This window comes from Haliotis rufescens, unplaced genomic scaffold (genome assembly GCF_023055435.1).
Source record: "Haliotis rufescens isolate VD_foot unplaced genomic scaffold, xgHalRufe1.0.p SCAF_18, whole genome shotgun sequence".
In the NCBI taxonomy this organism is placed as follows: domain Eukaryota; kingdom Metazoa; phylum Mollusca; class Gastropoda; order Lepetellida; family Haliotidae; genus Haliotis; species Haliotis rufescens.
In genome coordinates this window covers 22,577,016-22,599,166 of record NW_025963868.1, presented here as the reverse complement: position 1 = coordinate 22,599,166, position 22,151 = coordinate 22,577,016, and the positions used below count along the sequence as shown (strand labels likewise).

Sequence of the window (22,151 nt, the reverse complement as noted above, 5' to 3'; positions counted from 1 at the left end):
TACCTGCTTCGATCCCAACACAAACCTAAGCGCGTTCCATCAGTTTGACGCGATTTGTGTAATGTCGTCACAAATGTGTTTTTTTCTTATCACCATTATCTTGGTTGGTTTATTTATACACTATTACCAAACCCGTTGTAAGTACTGGGTTACATGTGTTATTAAAGTGCCCCTTACTCTGATTTGTAAACATAATTATATTGTGCATCTTATTCATATTTAAGTTAATGACCAATGATATGGACTTTACTTGTATATGTTTAAAATCAAAACACGAATTATTATTATTATTATTATTATTATTATCATCATCATCATCATCATCATCATCATCATCATCATCATCATTATTATTATTGTTGTTGTCGTTTTTGTTGTTGTTCTTCTTCTGCTTCTTCTTCTTCTTCTTCTTGTCAGAATTGTACAACCGACGGATATTTCTCGTGTGTATTGAAATGGTGTTGTTGCTTTACTTTGGGCATATGGCCGGGGTCATATCGACTCCGGGGTGGCTCTTTTGCCATCGAGAAACTGCGCAGGGCTTCAGTATGAACGGGGCACATCGGCGCGGTCAGGGACACGGGGACGGGTTGAACTAAACGGTATGTTTGACAAAGAGACGTGATTCCAGGGCATGCATATGTCAACATGTGACCCAAAAGACTGATTTAGTGTCACAGTTTGCAATCTAAAGCATTAATACCACAAGCCATACACCGTACTATAATGCACCTTCAAATGCGACGGCTTAACCTTTAAATCCTATTGTAACTCACGTCATTGTGTCACAAATACCACCAACCAATATCTAAGTGTTTTCAGAAAATATGAACGTCACGGCCCTTTCGAATCTTTGACATCACTTTTCATGGATGACTAAATGCGAGTCAACATTTGAATCGGTTCTACGGCGGTCGTTTTATAGACGTGAACAGATAGGCATAACATTTACATTAATTCGCCTGCTTGTGCCATGGGGTTCTGCCTCGTCAGCAATTTTTACCTTTCACCAACCACAACTGCAGAGACAGATTAAGTGAGCGGGAGTGGGTGGAGCCTTTTAGGAAATACTGACAGTAGGTTGAAGGGGAGGGGTTATAACATGATATCGACAGTTTCTGCCACTGTCCTGTTAATTTCTGCTTATCAATCACTGGTTTGTCTTGTCCAGACTCGATTATTTAAAGATCGCCGCCATATAGCTGGAATTAAACAACAAACAATCAAATAAAACGCTCGCCCACACAACAATGACGGAGACACATATTCTGCCTGAAATCTTCCCACTTTGTCTTTGTTTCTGAAATATATCTCATTCATATCTCTGAAGAAATCTATGAAATAAGCATTTCGATTTGCAGATTATAGGAGCATCAATAAAACTATGAAAGGCCTCGAATAATGTGTTATGCTCACGATGAATATATAAGTCCTATGTTCGAATCTCATATTCGGTGGTTCGATAATGATCTTTGGTTTGCCTACACCTAGAGTTTCGATACACAACACGATGCTAAATTTGCGCCATGTTTGCGTAAAGTCTCAATATTCTATGCGGTTGTTAACCAATGATTGTTCACCAGTTTATGTTAACCCGCCTCACAGGTGCCTTTCGACTCCTTCCACCAGTAGTATGCAAACAGACTTTTCTTTGTGAAGTGCAGCTGACAACATAATGACGCGGGCTGTTATGACTGACACAAATTCGAAGTCCAGTGTTCAGGATGAACTTCCTGCAGCGCTCACTCGAGTCAGAAAGGTCACTGGTCGGAATTCCAAATTCCACGCGCACATAACCAAACCTTCACATACGACAGCTTGGTCCACAAACATACAACACTAATGTCCATAACTGAAGCTAATATAGCTCATTATTAATAGAATACCAATTTCCAATCAATTACCCCTGTTACAATATCGTTTACAAATATTGCAACAGCACAACATCGTGGGATTTTCAACGTTCATCGTACAAAACTGCCACTCAAATTTTAAAGCATGTCTTTCACAATTTTGGTTATGTAACATAGACATCGTACATAATACCAAAATTACACACAACAAACCTGAACAATTAGTGCAATTCAGATATTGGGAAATTTGTTTTGTTTGTTGTTTATCGCCGCACTATATTCCAGCTATTTGACGGCGGTCTGATTAATCGAGTCTGAGCCAGACAGTCAAGTGATTGACATCATGAGCACCAATCTTCGCAATTCTGATACGATGACATGCTTGAACCAAATAAGCCAGCTTGTCCAGCCGAGCCCGTGTGTCTCCTCTTGTGGCAGTCATGGGTTGCTGAAGGCCTATTCAAGCCCGAACCTTCACAGGTAACATGTTGAAAGACTTAGTTTAATCAGAAAGGAGAAAATTCAACTTGAGCTTATACTGTTGTTTAGTGCCGGTCTCAACCAAACAGACTGTTCATGAAAGCATGATCAGTGACCCATGCCGTCGGGCAACGATGACTCGTCATCAACCAAGTGACTGATCCTCTATACCCGTTCCATTTGGGCACTGGGGACCGGAATACCAGTGGGGCTCCAGGCAGGTGGCCGCCTCCAAAATCTTATAGAGCGCCCGCCCGGAGAGCGGAAGGTCCGGAGTTCGATACCCGACCGCATCATACCAAAAGACGTTAAAAGATGGTACTTGTTATTATCCTGCCTGGCGCTCGGCATTAAGGGGCTCAAACAAGGACTGGTCGGTACGGAGTCAGTATACAGTGTCTGAGTTGGGTATTCATGATAAACTGCGGCATGGTATTTCAGTATGCTAGCACTATAAACTCAGCATTAGTCCGAACTAGTACAAGCAGCCACACACGTGCATACATATGTGCATGCACGTCGCTGTATACGTGCAATAATCGTGGACCGGACGTTAAACCACATTTCACCCCGTCTCACCACCAAGCAGGTGGCCTTGTTTGAATCCTTACGGTTATAATTCAGGGCAAATTTGGTGACATTACAGCTGCCTCGAAGTTATCGAGTTGATGCCAGTCAATCCAGTGATTGACGTTATGAGCATCGATCCACACGCAATAAACAATGTCCCCGAGCCTTCCACCCGATCCATTTGGTTGCCTCTTACTGGAGACAAGATCTTACCCGGATTCCCTACGGGTACCCTTAACACCATTGAACAGAAACGTTCAGTTTCCCATACTCCAAATATAAAACAGTTTTAATCGAAGCATATACCGAATTCACGTATCCTAGTTTAGATTAACTTTCAATTGCCAGAGGGGGGCGGTCGGGTAGCCTAGTGGTTAAAGCGTTCGCTCGTCACCCCGAAGACTCGGGTTCGATTCCCGACATGGGTACAATGTGTGAAGCCAAGTCTGGTGTCCCCCGCCATGATATTGCTGGAATATTGCTAAAAGCGGCGTAAAACCATACTCACTCACTCTTAATTGCCAGAGCGTGGCCATTGGGAAGTTGCAGCAGATGGGAGGTCTGAGTGATTATGTTGTACAACACGTGTCATAACCTCAGCGACATATGTATGGGTATATTTCTCTTCACGTTTTATTGCCCATCGCGGTACAGCCGCATCGAAATGAGAGCATTACAATGCCACAATGACGAGATGGTTCAGTTAGTGAAATGAATAATGTATTTTGGCCTTGTTTATGTGGATATTGTGTTACTGAGTTCAAGCAATGATTATAATTGTTTCGTCATAATAAGGGGCACTTATTATCGAATATTTTTTTATATTATAGAATGACGAAAACTCATATATACACTGAACAGTATCTTTTTTTATGTAAATATAAAGAAATACCGCAATTGATAGGCAAGATTTCGATGTTCATCCCATGATTTATGCATCGAGAGTGGGAGATACACAAGAACTCCAAGGTCAGATCGATTATGTAAAATGTGTAATAGCCAAGATATAGAGGATGAACATCACTTGTATGTTCATCGTACTCCATTGTGAGAAAAAAATATATTCCTCTATATTACTTTAATGATCCAAAAATAGTGAAATTCCGACAATCATTAAACAGTCTAGATAAATTAATAATATGAACTTAGCCATGTATATATTCCACGCACTGTTATATAGAACCAAATTTGTAAATAATAGTTAAAATTGTGTGCAACACCTCTGTCACATGTACTATAGGCGTGGGGCCTCTTAAGTGCTTGAATAAAGATTGATTGCTTGATTGCTTGCTTGCTTGCTTATAGAACCAAATTTGTAAATAATAGTTAAAATTGTGTGCAACACCTCTGTCACATGAACTATAGGCCTAGGGCCTCTTAAGTGCTTGAATAAAGATTGCTTGCTTGCTTGCTTGCTTGCTTGCTTGCTTGATTGATATCTTGCGACCAGGACAGAATCATTGCTACAACTCCACGGGCACTGGGGAATACTTTGTAAACATTGCCACAAGAGCCTGGCTCACTCACTCATCATTAGCCTGGAAGCCAACACGATGTAATGTTGTACCTCACTCACTCATTCATACATCATAAACCTGTAAGCCAACACGATGTAATCTTGTAATTCACTCACTCATACATCATAAACCTGGAAGCCAACACGATGTAATCTTGTAATTCACTCACTCATACATCATAAACCTGGAAGCCAACACGATATAATCTTGTAATTCACTCACTCATACATCATAAACCTGGAAGCCAACACGATGTAATCTTGTAATTCACTCACTCATACATCATAAACCTGGAAGCCAACACGATGTAATCTTGTAATTCACTCACTCATACATCATAAACCTGGAAGCCAACACGATGTAATCTTGTAATTCACTCACTCATACATCATAAACCTGGAAGCCAACACGATGTAATCTTGTAATTCACTCACTCATACATCATAAACCTGGAAGCCAACACGATGTAATCTTGTAATTCACTCACTCATACATCATAAACCTGGAAGCCAACACGATGTAATCTTGTAACTCACTCAAAGAGTTATCAGGGTATTTATTTGACCTTAATGCTATTCAATACAGGTATTACTTACAAGCTGCCATCATATTGCTGACCTCGGCGTTAATCATCGTCCACTCATTCATTCACTGAGGGGCACTAGTGGCCAGTATTGAAAAAAAATATAACCTTAGTTTCTTCGTAGTGCTCTAGTGGTATTGGATACTGAGTGAGTGACCAGTGTAGCATCATCAACTTTGAAGGGTTCCACGGCCGTAATAAAACTAGCATCATGTTCCAAAATGTGATATTCCAGAATCACAGAATACGTGCGAACGCAACGGATGTTCAACACTAACAGAAACTTGACAACAAACGAAATTATCTCAATATGTGCATTCACGTTAGATCCAAAGTTATCGCCCAATTTTAAAGACAAAATGTCAATTAATTTGCTGATTATGCAAAAGAGGTCTTTCGTTTTTGTGTTATTACTGTTGGTCACAACAGATAAGTATTAAGTAAATGTATGATGAATTACAGCCATAATCATTATGAGTGAGTGAGTTGGGTTAAACGTCGCTTTGAACAGCATTTCTAGTCATATCACTGCTACGCTTCAGCTTAAGTGGGAGGAAAGCCCGAAGTGATGCAGGTCTCAGACGTTTACCACTTTGGTGAAACACGCGAACGGCAAATAAGGGCAAACCTGGATTCGCTTGACCATAACACCGACTATAAAGCAGATATAATGTCAAGCCTTTATCCTCGGCAATAGAAGGGTAGCCTGTTAGTGTGTGTGTGTGTGTGTGTGTGTGTGTGTGTGTGTGTGTGTGTGTGTGTGTGTGTCTCTCTCTCTGTGCGTGTGTGTGAGTGAATGTGTATCGAGGGGTGAAAGGTGAGCGGAGTGAATCTAGCCTATTTTTTTATAAAGGATAATTTTTGTTCAAGAATTTAGATTTGAAAAACATAATTTGTTTCATAAAAAAAAAAAATGTTTGGAAGCAGTGATCTGTTTCTTGGGTCGGCCCGAGTGGAGGTAGTGGTAAAATGACTCCAAACATGTATTTTTTAAATTATTTTTTTATGTCTATTGTTATATAGACAAGGATATAATTGAAACTGCATAATCAGCAATCATAACCTTTAGGCGATATATCATAAGTAGGTTAATGTGCGATTGTCTAATTGTCACGGACATCTGTTTTGGTTGCGCCGACCTGCGACCACTGGCTTCGACTGATACAGCTGTTTGTACTCACGCGGCTATTGCTTCCCGAGTTTCAAACAAATTGCGCCCAAAGTTAACAAGTTCAAAGGAAATCTCTTTGGGGTTAATTTTCCCCAGTGTGACAAAATTATATTCAACCGAACTATTATTTTCTCAACTCATCTACGTGACCAAAGTAAACAGCTGTAACCAAATCGTCTTGTCAATATTGTCGTCTGTTTCGTTAATGACACGTAGGCGGGGCTCGCGCGTGTGACGTCATCGGGAACTGAAGCAGACGACATTTAGCAAAAACATATCTGCGAAGTCTTTGAAGCCATGGGGTCTGTTTGTATCGGCAAAGTGAAATTTCCGTGTGTGCTTTTGGTTTTGCAAGTGGTGTTTATAGCGCTGTTTGCCATAACCGTGGATTACGATGGCTCGGCTCATGCAACACGTGGACGCAGCCCTGTGTCGAGAGCAAAACATGGAAACAGTTCTCAACCTGCCAGCGAACCCGTGTCTGAAGGATCACCACATGAACAGCCATTGCCGGACTTCTACCCAAGTGAGTCCACAGACATATGAATCAAATAAATAAATTTGTCATTTTTTTCAGATCTATCTAATTCATCACCCATTCAAATATTATTATGTCATCAAATGAATTAATTGATATATCCATTGGATTTATAGGAAAGACAAAAATCATTCTCGCGTTTGTATCGATGAACATTTGGGTGTACCCAGCTGAATAATCATCTAGCGTTTTAATAAAATAGATATATGTCGATCCAAGAGATGTATATTAATCAAAATATGTATTGTGGTTAAGGGCAATCAGAACTGCAGCCACAGTTGTTGTGTGGCATGTTGATATCTCAACGCTTATCTGATTATTCTTACTTTTATTGAATTCTTTTGCAAGTAAATGAATATGAGTGAATTAATAAAAATTGGGCACATTACAAACTTACCTATAACCTTGACATGACTGTCCCGCACTCAAGATGTAATTTACCATATATATGATTTAACAAACACGCTTTACCACGAAACAGCCCGCTCGTGTCTGGGAAGTGTCACACTTTCACTTAAATAGATTATTTATACAATAACTTCAACTTTAAAAATGTTTTTAGCAAAATTGTTTACGTAAGCTTAGTGAAGGACACGGTTGCAAGTTTTATGACTCGAACGATACACTAAGCCAGGCTGAGATTTAATTATACAAATATCTTAATATATAATCATACCATGTCCTTTGAGTGTTTGCCATCTGTTGCCCTTCACACGCTCCATTATAGATATACCTGCAGTGTAGATCTATATTCTTACAACATCTGCCTGCTCAACTACGCTCACTATTCCTAGTAACCTGCTCATTTTGGACCAGTGGTTTAAATAAAATAACTACGTGTTGATATTGAACGAAAACTACCAGATTTTCATAGGTTTCAGACTAACGTACCAGCAGACACGTCTAACCCGACATATATTTCAAATGTGGTTTCCCTTGGAGTTCAAAGTAGTGTTATCAGCTGCTGTCATTTCTTTCCGCTCACATTAATCATTATTGAGGAACACCTTCATACCATAATGACAGCTTACTGCTAAAGTATACGATAGATTGTTGAATAGGGATGTTTAGAGTCAACCCTGAAAAGCCTTTAAAATCACCAAAATAGCTCGATGAAACAAGGACTGGTCGGCTCGGAGTCAGTATACTGTATGTTGAACAAACTGCGGCGTTGTATCTCAGTGCGCCAGCACTATAAATCCAGCCTAGCACACAGACATATAGACCATATATCACGGCGGAGGAACACTAGAAATGGTCTAATTCACGCATTGCACCCATGTGGGGAATCGCCCCTGTCCTTTCACGTGATGGCCGGGAGCTTAACCCTACCACACTCACCCCCACCCCTCACCCTACAAACCCTGAAAATGAAAACATGCACGCACGCACGGACACGCACGCACGTACACACACGCACACCCTCACCTGTTCTCCCATCTGTTACAGAGGACGGTTTGACTTTTGACTTTCCTGAAATAAAACACTGCGTTATAACGCGGCCGGGGTAGATCGGGACGTGCAGCCGAAGTTAACTAACTACGTTCATGAGAATAACCACAGCTCTTTAAACATCACTGGCATTTACAGGTAGCGCCATTTCACGAATGGCTTGACCAGCCACGTGACCATATGTCAGCTATGATCGATAGACTTATAAATACAACTCCATTCTCCCTGCCATATTTGACAGACGGAAGCCAAAATACGCAAACAGCATCATGGACAAAGCTAGACTGGCGCAGTCTCCATTTTGAGTATAATGAAAGTGTCTCGTATTTACATAAAATTATACAAAACAATGCAATAAAAATAACGTGCATCCAGTGTGTGATACGATATGTTTGATATATGAAACATGTAATATTTATAAGTGACCAAGGAGACTTGTAATGCATTCGGAACACACCGGTGACGATGAAAAAATATACCTCGCTTGTTTATTTTATGTTTGATGTTTTTGTTCAGCGAAACATGTGTAAGTGTCTCGCGGCTAGAACCAGGGACATAAAGTAACTTAGATCACAACACTGATAGCCAACGCTCTCAAATGCCCTAAATGATTAAGTGGGTTTGGTTTTTTTCGTCCTCGGGCAGTGTCAGTATATAGAAACAGTACATTGTATACATGTATTAATGTGTATTTGTCACGGAAGGCAACATGACATAGTTCTACATGTACAGAAATCGGACCTCACGAGCTATGGGTAAAATAAACTCTTAGCGCGCCCTGATAAAGGGCATGCCATTTAATATTAAGGGGTTGGAAATTTTGGAGGTTATATTTTTAAGTCACGGACTTTATACCCGTGAAGATCCTGGGTAGAATAGGTCTTCAACAACCCATGCTTGCCGTAAAAGGTGACTCTGCCTGTCGTAGGCGACTAACAGGATCGGGTGGTCAGGTTCGCTGACCTGGTTGATGCATGTCATCGTATCCCAATTGCGTGGATCGATGCTCATGATGTCAATCAATGGATTGGCTGGTCCAGACTCGATTATTTACAGACCGCCGTCTTACAGCTGTTATATTGCTGAGTGCGGGGTCAAAAATCAATCAAACAAAGAAGTAAGCAAACAGTTCCAAGGACGGTTGGCCCGAGGCAACGCATAAGGCCAGGTGATGCTATGAAATATTATGTCAACTCGACTTGTCCCAAGGACTTCGAATACACTGACATTCCATGAAATACAGTGACAACTTTATTCAACCCAATTCAAATTATGGCCCAAGCAAAATCAGTTGCTTCTGTACCACCACTTTATGGGACTAAGACTATCAGTTCGACAATCCCTAGGACTTTGAATGTAAATAATATAATATTTCACTGTGCATAAATATATATCGCTGTTTTTAATGTCGATCTCCTCGTTAGGTTCGTTTGGATATTGGTGGCGTAGCCTAGTTATCGTGGTGAAATATTCGCTCGTCACACTGAAGCTCCAGGTTCGATACCCCAATGTGTGAACCCATTCTACTTCCTACGGACGTGGGGGCACGGGTAGCCCAGTCGTCTAAGGCGCCGCGATTCTTTGTGCAGGGTTGCGTCCCTTGGGCACGCCAGAAACCTATGATTGTGGGTTCGAATCCCGGTTCACTCCGATCATGTTTCTAGGTTTGTCAGCACCATACCCGTGCTCGTGGGTTTCACCGAGGTGGTAAACGTCTGAAACCTGCATCACTTCGGACTTTCCTCCCACATGAAGCTGACACGCCGTGATATAACTGGAAAACTGTTAAAAGCGGCGTTAAACCCAACTAACTCACACTCACTCCTACGGACGTGATGTTGCAGGGATAGTGCTGAATGAGGCGTAAAACAACACTCCTTTATAATTATCCTTGAAACGATCGATGTGATCTTAAAACTCACCCTCTTTACCTTAATATTAATCAATGCTTGTATCGCATTGCTGAGTCGGGGCCATGCGTCATGTCACATTAGCCCTGACCGAGCATTGCATCACAATAATCGTGTCGGTGGACGAGTATCTGCTGGAGTGGATTTCAAATCATCAACCTACATGGGAAAGCTGTTAGCCCAAACTCAAACACCGTAGTCGCAATACTGCAAAAGATCACGCGGCACACCGTACTTTATTGAGATATAATATTTGAGTCTACTGACAGATCAATTAACATCTTGTCTCAGGCAGTCGCGCATTCTGCTTGATGACCTTACAATGAAATAAACGCTGAGACATATAATGTACTTTGCCTCAGGTGTGAAGGTGGGTATTAACTACACCCATAAAAGCCTCTCCATAGAACGCGATGACCCGGTTTAGAATAGGTCCGGTTCTCGCTCCACAAAGCTTTCGTAGCCCCCGTTCTATAATATAGTATGTGAGTGAGAATGGTCTTACGCAGCTTTGAACAATATTCCAGCAATATCACGGCGGGGGACACCATAAATGGGCTTCACACGCTGTACCCATTTGGGGAATCGAACCCTGGTCTTCGACGTAACAAGCGGACACTTTAATCACTAGGCTACCCAACCGCCCCTCTTTATCATAGACTAGTTGCAGTCGTTGTGCTGAGATCGCTTTGAAAAGCGGGGTCCAGTATTTTTTTTGCTGGTCGTAAGAGGGGCCTCAAGGTGGTCAGGGTCGGGAACTTGGTTCATTGTGTGTCAATTCCCTTTTGCGCGAAACGCTTTTATATATACCATCAATCACTGGTTTGTCTCCCCGAAATTTGATAATTCACAAGCAGCAGTGATTTGGCGGGAAAATTATTGACTGATTGGTTTTCGGAGTAATCACCATGGACCCTTAGTAGTTTAACAGGCGACTATGTGTGCTTCACGGGTCAGTGATTTTGCAAGAGACAAATGACATTGGGACATATTCATAATTTTCTGACTATTTTTTTGTAATTCTTAAATATCATTACGAAATTCGAAAACAAATATATTTTTGGCTCTGGGTGAAAAATAAACCGAACTGAAATCCTGCTATCAAGTGTCTCAGCCGCCGCAATTAGCAGTGCCTTAGGCAAGCACGCCAGAAACAGAGAACCATGGATTCGAATCCCAGTTCACAGAAATATATTATCACCCCAACATTCGTTTCCTGTCATATGAAACGTGCTACATCCCGGGCGAATCTTCTCGTCCTTTAAGCGTGCCAGAAAGCGATGATCGTGGGTTCGAATCCCAGATTCACGAATAATATGTTTCTAGGTTTGTCAGCACCATACCCGTGCTCGTGGGTTCCACCAACCTCATACATCAAGCTGACACGCCGTGATATAACTGGAACACTGTTGAAAGCGGCGTAAAACCAAACTCACTCACTCATAAATTATTTGTTGATATTCAAATATAATTCATGACAATCATATCCCTGTATTTCTCCTGAACACAAAAAGCATTAAAGTGAGCAAAAAGTAATTTATAACCTACCTATCGACCTTAATAAGGAACTCAATTTGTGACCGTCATTAGTCGGTCAACTGAAACATACACCTGTCCTTCACAGTTCATCGCTGAGATTACACTCTGTACAAAATCCCCAACCCCCACAGATGTAACCTTAAAACTAAATATACAATACCTATCCTATATACGATAATTCCTTCACTAGTGGACTGACCTCTAGTTATTGAAAAAACACACGAAACAAACGCAATCCATGACCGTCACGATAATACAACGCCTTGACACCAAAACCGTGAATTACCATGGCTTTACGTCACTCGTCAAATCGCAAGGCCTGTCAACTTTGACACACTGCGCGGGTCACCAATTTGGCCTTGTGAGTCCAAAACGCTAGCACTAAAGTCTTGTCTATTAAGGTTGGTTGGTTGGTTGGTTGGTTGTTTAACGCCGCACTCGGCAATATTCCGGCTATATGACGGCGGTCTGTAAATAATCGAGTCTGGACCAGACAATCCAGTGATTAATATCATGAGCATCAATCCACGCATTTGGGATCGATGACATGCATCAACCAAGTCAGCGAGCCTGACCACCCGATCCCGTTAGTCGCCTTTTACGACAAGCATAGTCACCTTTTACGGCAAGCATGGGTTGCTGAAGACCTATTCCACCCCGGAATCTTCACGGGTCGTCCATTAACGACACTGTATTGCCATACTCAGTTACATTACTGTTTCATGAATTGGGAATTTTTTACCTTAAGACATTCATTGCAGTTTTAGAAAGAATATCACGAATGGTATATATACATTTATACAGCGCAAAGTATTGTATATCATATATACCGTATTCGACGCAAATAGCGCCCAGGGCGCTCTCAAAATTAGAAATACGGGGCTCTTATTAGAATTATTATTTTGGTGGAAAAAAAAACAGAGTTGAAAGATAAATTTCGTGGTTTATGCTGGCAGCCTGAAATGTTTATGTACGACAGATATATCTTTCCAGGATTTAATTGCCCATAATTAAGGGTGCATATAACAAACAAGTGCGTATAATACGCGAAAAAATAAGTCTTGTGTACAATGATCAATCGGAAGGGGTGTCAATTGGGATTGTTCACTAGCCAATATATTAGCAAATATCGCCGTGGGCGCTTACGTCGAAAACGATGATATATGTAACAATATATTTTATAAACTGATATGGTTACAACGAAAATGGTTAATTAATATTTGATTTAATTTGGATATGCACTTTGACTGGATATTGTCTTTGTATGAAGTTTCATTTTTATCAAATGTGTATACTAGTACATGAAAAACACATATGCAGCAGTAACTCAGCAACTATTTGCCACCGATGAACCTCAATTTGGTACAGTTGTTTGCAGTTGGCTTTAAAATATATTGTATACTATTTATTTATATTGCTATTTGACGCTGAATTCACCTGACAAGAGATCACGGGTACGGGTGTATTGACTGAAGGTCCTCTCCCAAATTGCCGCACCAATGCAACTACGTGTTGCCTGCTAGCTCTGACTACTTGTGTTTGTTTGTTTGTTTTATGCCGCACTCAGCAATAGTCCAGCTATGTAACGGCGGTCTGTAAATAATCGTGTCTGGACCAGACATTCCAGTGATTGACATCATGAGCATCGATCCACGCAATTGGGATCGATGACATGCGTCAACCAAGTCAGCGAGCCTGACCACCCGATCCCGTTAGTCGCCTTTTACGACAAGCATGGTTTGCTGAAGACCTATTCTACCCCGGATCTTCACGGGTCCTATGACATGCATCAAACAATGTGTTGTATTTATTGGGGAGATATAATATTGTTATGCTGCGTGAGAATTATCCACAGTCACCATCTGAGAGGCCGAGGGCCACATGGCCCCTTATCTATTATTATATGTGGCAGAGTTATGTAATCTACATAAGGTGGGAAACTGATTAGGCTGCTGAAGGGCAGTAATCAGTCTGTCTCCCAGACGTTAGGAGGACCCTTGAAGATCCGGGGAAGAATAGGTCTTCAGCAACCCATTCTTGCCGTAACAGGCGACTATGCTTGTCGTGAGAGGCGACTAACAGGATCGGGTAGCCAGGCTCGCTGACTTGGTTGATGCATGTCATCGATCTCGTGGATTGCGTGGATCGATGCTCATGATATTAATCACTGGATTGTCTGGCCCAGACTCGATTATTTACAGACCGCCGTCATATAGCTGGGATATTGCTGAGTGCCGCGTTAAACAACAAACCAACCAACCAACCCAGACGTTAGAGAGAAAAAAATAAGAAAGGAGTCAAACTCAAGTCTAGAATGATTTGGCAAGTCTAGATTGCCTCAGCTCGAGGTAATTAAGGATTGTTCACGCTCCATTTGGATTTTATTATGTTCATTTTGTAGATATATATTTACTTTATTTCTGGGACTAAATGTCAGTCTTGACTGTAACTGGTGGTATTAACCTGAGCGCTCTCAAGGTGGTCTCCGTGAAAGCGTCAAAGGTCAAGGGAGGGTTGTGGTGATCTGCTGATTCGCTTTGTCAGCTGTTCTAACCATGGAATTTGCGAAAGTTGTGCTTATGACAATATGTGGATGGATAGAGTTGTCAGGTGTTGTATAAAGAACAGGTAACACGATAGGCGGACGACTGGCAGGGATTAACCGTGCAGAATGACAGGGATTATTCCGGCATTAGACGTCATTACCTTGAGGCAAGACAACTGAGGATGTGGCCCCACAAGGGAATAGATACCTTGTGCCCTGTCCTAGTAATTTGAAATATCTGTATACCAAGAAGGCAATACCGGCATTTCATATTATTACATGAGTGATTTAGTTGGGTTTAAACTGCAGATTTCAGCATTGAAAGGCTTTCACTTGTCATTTCAAAGTAGGAGAAGACTTCAAAGTCTCGCCGGTCGTAGATATTTATTTTTAGCACTTTGGTGTAACCCATGGGACATGTGTGTAATATCAATGCATAGCAAATTTACAGCTAACATTACGATACACGATATTCTGTATATCGATTCACGATACATGTATTCATATGTATCGATTGTCAAACTGTACTCTTTCCGAAGTTTTGCAATAACCGAGTTGATTGCACAAGCTAGCGATACTTAACATCCCATCCCCCAAAGTGTTCCAAGTATGTTTGCTTACTACTAGTGGAAGGCGTCTAAATGTACCAGTGATGCGAGTTAACATAAACTTGTGAACAGTCATTGGTTAACAACCGCATGGAATATGGAGACTTTACGCAAACATGGCGCAAATTAAATATCGCGTTGTGTATCGAAACTCAGGCGGATCGTGGAACTCTTGATTAGGTGTAGGCAAAGCAAAGATCATTATCGAACCACTGAATATAAGATTCGAACTTAGGACTTATATATCCACCGTGAGCTAACACATTCTGCGATATCTTTCATGGTTTTTTATGCTCTTTCTTCAGAGTTATGAATCTACTGGTCAGATAGATTTCAGAAACAAAGACAAAGTGGGAGTATTCCAGGCAGAATGTGTGTCCCCATCATTGTTGTGTGAGTGAGTGTTTTATTTGTTTGTTTGTTGTTTAACGTCGCACTAAACATATTCAAGATATATGACGGCGGTCTGTGAATAATGGAGGATGGACCAGCCAATCCAGTGATTGATATTATGAGTATCGATCTGCGCAATTGGGATACGATTACATGCGTCAACCAAGTCAGCAAAGCCTGACCACCCGATCCCGTTAATCGCCTCTTACGACAAGCATAGTTGCGAACCCACTGGTTGTCGTCTACACCGACAGAAAGGAAGATAAGGTGGCTGCATTGCTTTCAGAACCACCCAATTAATCAACACAGCCATATACTGAAACAGTTATGTTCGCTGTGTCAGTATGTAAACACAAGGGCGAGACACAACCATGGGTGATTTACTACATATAAACAAACTGTATCGTGTCTTATTTGAAATAGGCTACACACTTCGAGTCCGAAATGGAAAATAATTCACCGAAAGTTTAGATACGACAACATATAAGTGTGCTGACTTATGTTGTAATGTCGCCAGTGAGGAAAGTTATTTGAGGTCACGGTGACCTGGACCCACTTGCCCCCAAACGACTTCAATTTAATGTACGTGACCAGTCATAACATATTTATAGATATTCAGGAGAGGAGGGGTGAGGGCAGGTATTTACTTTAAAAAAATAAATTTTGCCCCAGGAAATACTGTACTTTTGCTTCAGGTATAACTAAACATTTGTTCGGCGTCTCCTAACAGAGAATAAAGTGTATGTCGTGGAGTGCGTCGACAGGTCATTGTGACCTGGGTCTGTAACGTTTAAGCTTGGGATAAAAGAAAGTCCCACTTGTACAAAGCGTAAGACCTGAGACCTGAGATAATTCTATCAGTGTAGACTTGACCTAGTCTGGCATTAATATTCCGAGTTCTGATAATGTTGATTTGAACGGACAAAACTCTTCATACTAGACTTGGTCATTGTCCTAGCCTTTAGACTTGAAGCGTGATAACCAATGTACCGCCAGACCTGAGGTATTCATTTGACACCAGAGAAAGCGGCGTTAAACCAAACGTACTCACTCACTCACTCACTCATGTGACCCAACATCCCTTAAATATGGAATAAAATGACAACTGAGAATTAATTTTCTTCCTGCATAATCTATTTCTAAAATATATAGAAGCAGGACAACGCGAAGTTACACTTTTGGCATAATTTTGTGTGAACTATTTACTTTCATGAAACATGAAACAATCACTTAAAACGTGCGCTTGTGACATTTCCTGAATAAATCGTAAAAATTGGGTGAACATGTCAGATGAACTCAAAACACGTAGTCAGAAAACACCGTTAATCTGGACGGTATTTTCCCGATGACCTCGTCCTGATTAACCAATTTCTGGATTACCGAATCATTAATTGTACATACATTGAAACGTCGTTAATCTGGACCCTTTTATCCGGAAACCTGGACTTACGAACGTCTCCTGCTCGGAACCCTGACAGACCGCCTCCGTGATCAAGTGGTAGAGTGTCCGCCCGGAGAGTGGAAGGTCCGGGGTTCGATCCCCGGCCGCGTCATACCAAAAAGACGTTAAAAGATGATACTTGTTGATACCCTGCCTGGCGCCTGGCATTAAGGGACTAAAACTCTGTTCGGAGTCAGTATACTGGGTGCGAGTGGAGTATTCATGTTAAACAGCGGCATGGTATATCAATGGGCTAGCACTATAAAATCGGCATTAGTCCACACACACGTCGCAATATGTGCAATAATGTTGAACGCGACGTTTATCCCCATTTCACCTCATCTAGAACCCTGACATAAAGACCGACAGATAGATAGACAGACAGATATTTTGTTTGAATCTTACCTCGTTGCAATACACAACATTAAACAAATTATCCCCAAAATACTGCACACATAAAATATAGTAACGATCTGTGATATAGATTGCTGGGCAAAATAGGTGAGGTGAGGTGAAATGGGGTTTAAAGTCGCGTCCAAGATTAGTGCACTTATATAGCGACGTGCATGCACGTGTATGTGTATGTGTATGTGTGTGGCTGCTTATACAAGTCCGGACTGATGCCGATTTATAGTGCCAGCTCACTGAGATACCATGCCGCGGTTTTAACATGAATACCCCCCTCAGACACAGTATACTGACTCCGAGCCGACCAGTCCTTGTTTAGCCCCTTAATGCCGAGCGCCAGACAGGGTAACAACATTTAACGTCTTTTGGTATAACGCAGTCGGGGTTCGAACCCCGGACCTTCCGATCTCCGGGCGGACGCTCTACCATTAGACCATGGAGGCGGTCGCTGGGCAAAATAAAGTATACACCATGTTTAATAGTGGCTAACATTTTAACACACAAGACATTCGATGATAATTTATTTGATATGGGAATGCTAGTTGTGTTTTGGACTTTACGTTTGCAGTGTTCCGGAAGGCGGAAGGTCGGTGGTTCGATCCACGGCCATTAAGGGGGTGGTGGGGGTGGGGTGGACAATGTACTGTGTCTGAGTGGGGTATCCATGTTAACGTTGAACCCCACTTCACCACACCTCTTCTTTTGATCCTAGGGGAGATAACTGAGAACACTCTAGGTGACATGAATCTGGGAAAAGTAAGCAAAGTAGATAATAAATAAATCACATTCTTATCTGATCTACCTTTTTTGTTTAAACCATGTGTAAACACACGGCTTCAGTGGGTCCCCGTCGCTATGGCTCGGTTGCTCAGTGACTCCAGGGTGTATTCAACCATCGATCCGTTATATTGAAATGATGAGAACCAGGTAGTGTAAGAAAATGAACATTTGTTCATGTTATGGTCCGGTAGCCAAGCGGCGAAAGCGCATGTTCGTCACACCTAACCCTCGGTTTGATTCTCCACATGGTGACTGAAGCTGCTGTATTGCTAACAGCCGCTTACAATGCAAAAAGTCACCGAAAGATAAAAACCAGTTTCGATTATCCCCAGATTCCACTAAGGGTAAATGGAATAATCGTGGTTATAATTATATGACTAGTTCACTGAAAACCAGTGACGAAGGGGCGGTCGAATAGCCCAGTGGTTAAAGCGTTCGCTCGTCACACCGAAGACCAGGGTCTGGTGTCCCCCGCCGTGATATTGCTGGAATATTGCTAAAAGCAGCGTAAACCCAGACTCACTCACTCACTCAATAAGTGATGACACCAGGTGTTCGCGGGAATCAAATGTCACGTGGTTCACGACACATTCCACTACTTGACACATGAAACAATTTTATCATTCATGAGATTTATTTTTGTGCAATGTGTTCTGCGTCTGTGAAGGACTCTCAGTGTTATAACTCATCCCAATCTAATTGAAATCAGACCTTTTACTCTGATACCGTATACCTTTCTGAGCGAAGATCTGAGGACACCTCCAAAGAAGGTCGCGTCAAGACGTCAAATCGAAGTGCATGACGTCGAGTGAGCGAAGCATTCAGAGAAGCATATCTGATCCTGTATCTCAAAAACGAATATGATCGGGTACTTAGGACTGCAAATGAATAAAGTCGCGTCATGATTGTATTGTAGATATGTCATACCAGGAGAGCGACATGACATCTACACACAGAAGGGGAAATCGCAAAAATACGTGTCCTCTGTGGCAGTTTTCATTTTTACAAATCGATATTTCCGAATCGAGGTGGTAAACAAATGAAGCCGAATCGTTTTAAAAAGCTAACATTTGATTTCGCAAGAACGTGTCCTTCATTTAGATTGGGTGGTCAAAGTTCGCTCGGGGTTCACCTGAAGCAACCTTCAATGGAGGTGTTCTCAGATGCTTTTTGTTTGTTTGTTGTTTAACGCCGCACGCACCAATATTCCACCCACATGACGGCGGTCTGTAAATAATCGAGTCTGAACAAGACAATCTAGTGATTGGCATCATGAACATCGATCTACGCAATTGGGATACGATGTCATGCATCAACGAAGTCAGCGAGCCTGACCACCCGATCCCGTTAGTCGCCTTTTGCGGCAAGCATGGGTTGCTGAAGACCCTTTCTAACCCGGATCTCCACGGGTCTCCTCAGATGTCTGAAGTTGATCGATCTTGACGAAGAGAGGTTTCGTATCGGAATAAAAGATCTGATTTTAATGAAATTGAACTCATCTTCACTTATCCAGTATATTTTATATCTCCATGCAGATATAATACCCTGGATAATCGAGGATGGCTCCAAGTAGGAACTGCATCAATTCAAACGAAACAAGCAAGTCCTGTTTTCATGTACAGTGGCCATTTTAAAGTTAGTATTTAACAGCATTTTCTGAATACCATGTCTACAGCAACAAACGCAGGCATATTCAGCACAGTCCTCTCAGTAAATGGATGGCACGGGTGGCCCAGTCGTCTAAGGCGCCGCAATTCGCTGAGCAGAATTGTGTCCCTTGAGCACGCTAGAAATCTAAATTTGACTCGGCCTCTAGTAAAGTCGGGATTTGACTAGGCCCCCAACAGATTTTACTAGCCACCTAAGTCAAATATACTAGGCGTTTTTTTCAGTTTATGACTGTGGATCCGAAATATGTTTCTAGGTGTGTCAGGACCATACAGCGCTTGTGGGTTTCACCAAAGTAGTAAATGTCTGACACCTGCATCACTTCGGGCTTTTCTCACCCATTAAGCTGACACGCTGTGATGTAATGGAATAATGTTCAAAGCAGTGTTAAACCCAATGCGAGTGCATCACAATTGTTATGAAGTTCTTAGTTCCCTGTACAGTGTGTATCACGCCCCAGGTTACCTCGAGAACCATACATAACGTCATAGGTTACAGGGTAACTGATATACGTTCGTGTCGACTTGCGGCGTGGAGCTTGTACCTGAGTGCCTATCACATGTGTACTTACATTGCACCATACAGGACTTTATATAATAACAGACTCGCCTTCACATGCTTTCAGAATAATGGCCCAGTCGTGATGCCCTTTTAGATGGTATGTAGATATGATTATCGTCCTGCAACAGCGGCAATAACAGCCCGCTGAGCAATCTCTGGATAAATCTGGAAGGTTTCTGTTCGTTAGTACTTACAAATTTGCCTCACAACACTTGCGCCTACCTTTGTGTCAGAGGGCATAGTGCGCCAGTCGATTATATCATCGCCAATGTAGTGGATAAGAGGGTGAGTTGGATGTAACGCATCTTGGAACGGTACTTCAGTTTTGTCACGGTGGCCTGTAGTGATGTAAGCCTTACATATTTGCCAATTTGGTGAAACCCAAGAGTGGGTGCTGATAAACCTAGAAACATAAACACGGCGAATCGGGATTCGAAACCACGATCATAGGTTCCCGGTACGCCAAAGGAACACAATTCTGAACAGCGTATAGTAGCACCTAAGACGATTGGGCCACCAGCGCATCCGCTGCAGTGGATGGCGATTTAATAATGATGCCAACGTACTATTACTTATTGTCAGCTTTGCTCATCTTAAACAATGACCCACCTACTACCTCATCCTTTAATGAGTGGTGGCAATGCTAACGAAAAACAGTGGTAAATGAATTAGAGAATAACCTAATGGATGGGGTTGGATCGGGTGGTCAGACTCGATAACTTGGTCGACTTCAAACGTCGTACCCCGACGTCGTGGGTTGTTGTACAAAATGTCGTTCACTGGATTGTCTGTTCCTGATCAGATTATTTACAACTCTCTCTCTCTCTCTCTCTCTCTCTCTCTCTCTCTCTCTCTCTCTCTCTCTCTCTCTCTCACACACACACACACACACACACACCGACACAAATTTTAGTCCGCCGTGATATAATTCGATCAAAATATCTTCCTTCAGCATGAACAACCCTCATACACACCATCGACGCCGTGATATAACTGTGAAAGTGTTCAAAGCAGCGTTAAACAAAAACTCACTCAGCCACACACCCATCGCGTCCTGTTTCATACAGCTAAACTCACCAGCGCATTCCTTGCAGTCAGACTTCTATCAAAATTTCGTTTGTTTGTATACCGATACCTGATACTTACGTGTAAGCACAGTGGTAATTAACTTACAACCAACACACCAGCTAGCCACTCTATATGTCAGCCGTTTCTGCATGACTTCTCCTGCACAGACAAGATCCTATTCCGTCAGTGTATCATATGCACTCACTCTGCAGTGCACACTACTGTCAAGCGTGACCCAATCTGTAGGTGTGCATAAGGTATATTTACACAGCACAGTTGATATCACCTGTCATTCAATGCGTCTGTAATTAAGACTAAACGACACATGGTCCACTGCTTGTCAACATCAACGTTTGTATCTACAGCTGTAGGTGTAAGCGCAGCATTAAAACAACATAAGATCAACTATTCATTTCAACTTTCGTGCGAAAGAGGTAAAGATAGAATTTTAAAGCATTATTATTTTGAAATCACTGAGGAGCGAACGAAACTATACCTCTGAGTTGGGTTCATCACATGTTTGAATCCCAATTGAAAATATCTTAAGTTAGCAATATTATATTAGATAAATGAACTGTTCTGGTACTTAGTCAACTCTAAGAATACTTCTAAATGGTTTATTTAAAAAAAATATAATTTGATTTGAAACTTTTACAATATACAAAAAATAAGTTCTCATTATACACAACTGATGAGTATTCTAGACCTGTTATCTCTAAAAGAATACTTTCATCTTTCAAACACAAATTTCAGACAGGGGGATCAAGTTCATTTCTTACTCTAGCCTTCATTGAACCGATATATTTTTACACAAAGTTGCCCAGCTACAGATTACCTTTTACAGGAATGAGTCATGGTTAAATAGACATAATCAAATTAAATTAAATTAAATTAAATTAAATTTTAAAATGTTCAAGTTCATGAACAAACTAACTCGGAATACTTTCTATTGTCCCTCAGTTTTTTATGACTGTGGAAAGAATAAAAAGGTGTCAGTGACAGTATTGTCCAAATTCATGAATCTCAATTATTACAGGGTCTGTCGTGGGAATTCAGGCTTAGAATT

The 22,151-nt window shown here is 41.6% G+C and overlaps 1 protein-coding gene across 1 annotated transcript in view; it reads left to right on the top strand.

Moving 5' to 3' along the window:
• Window positions 1-6,277: 6,277 nt before the first annotated feature.
• LOC124132881 (ammonium transporter Rh type A-like) overlaps window positions 6,278-22,151 on the top strand; it is a 39,355-nt gene continuing 23,481 nt past the window's right edge. The window contains exon 1 of the mRNA XM_046497031.2: window positions 6,278-6,700. Coding sequence (XP_046352987.2) covers window positions 6,472-6,700 — 229 coding nt within the window. The 5' untranslated portion in view covers window positions 6,278-6,471. The remainder of the gene's footprint in view (window positions 6,701-22,151) is intronic.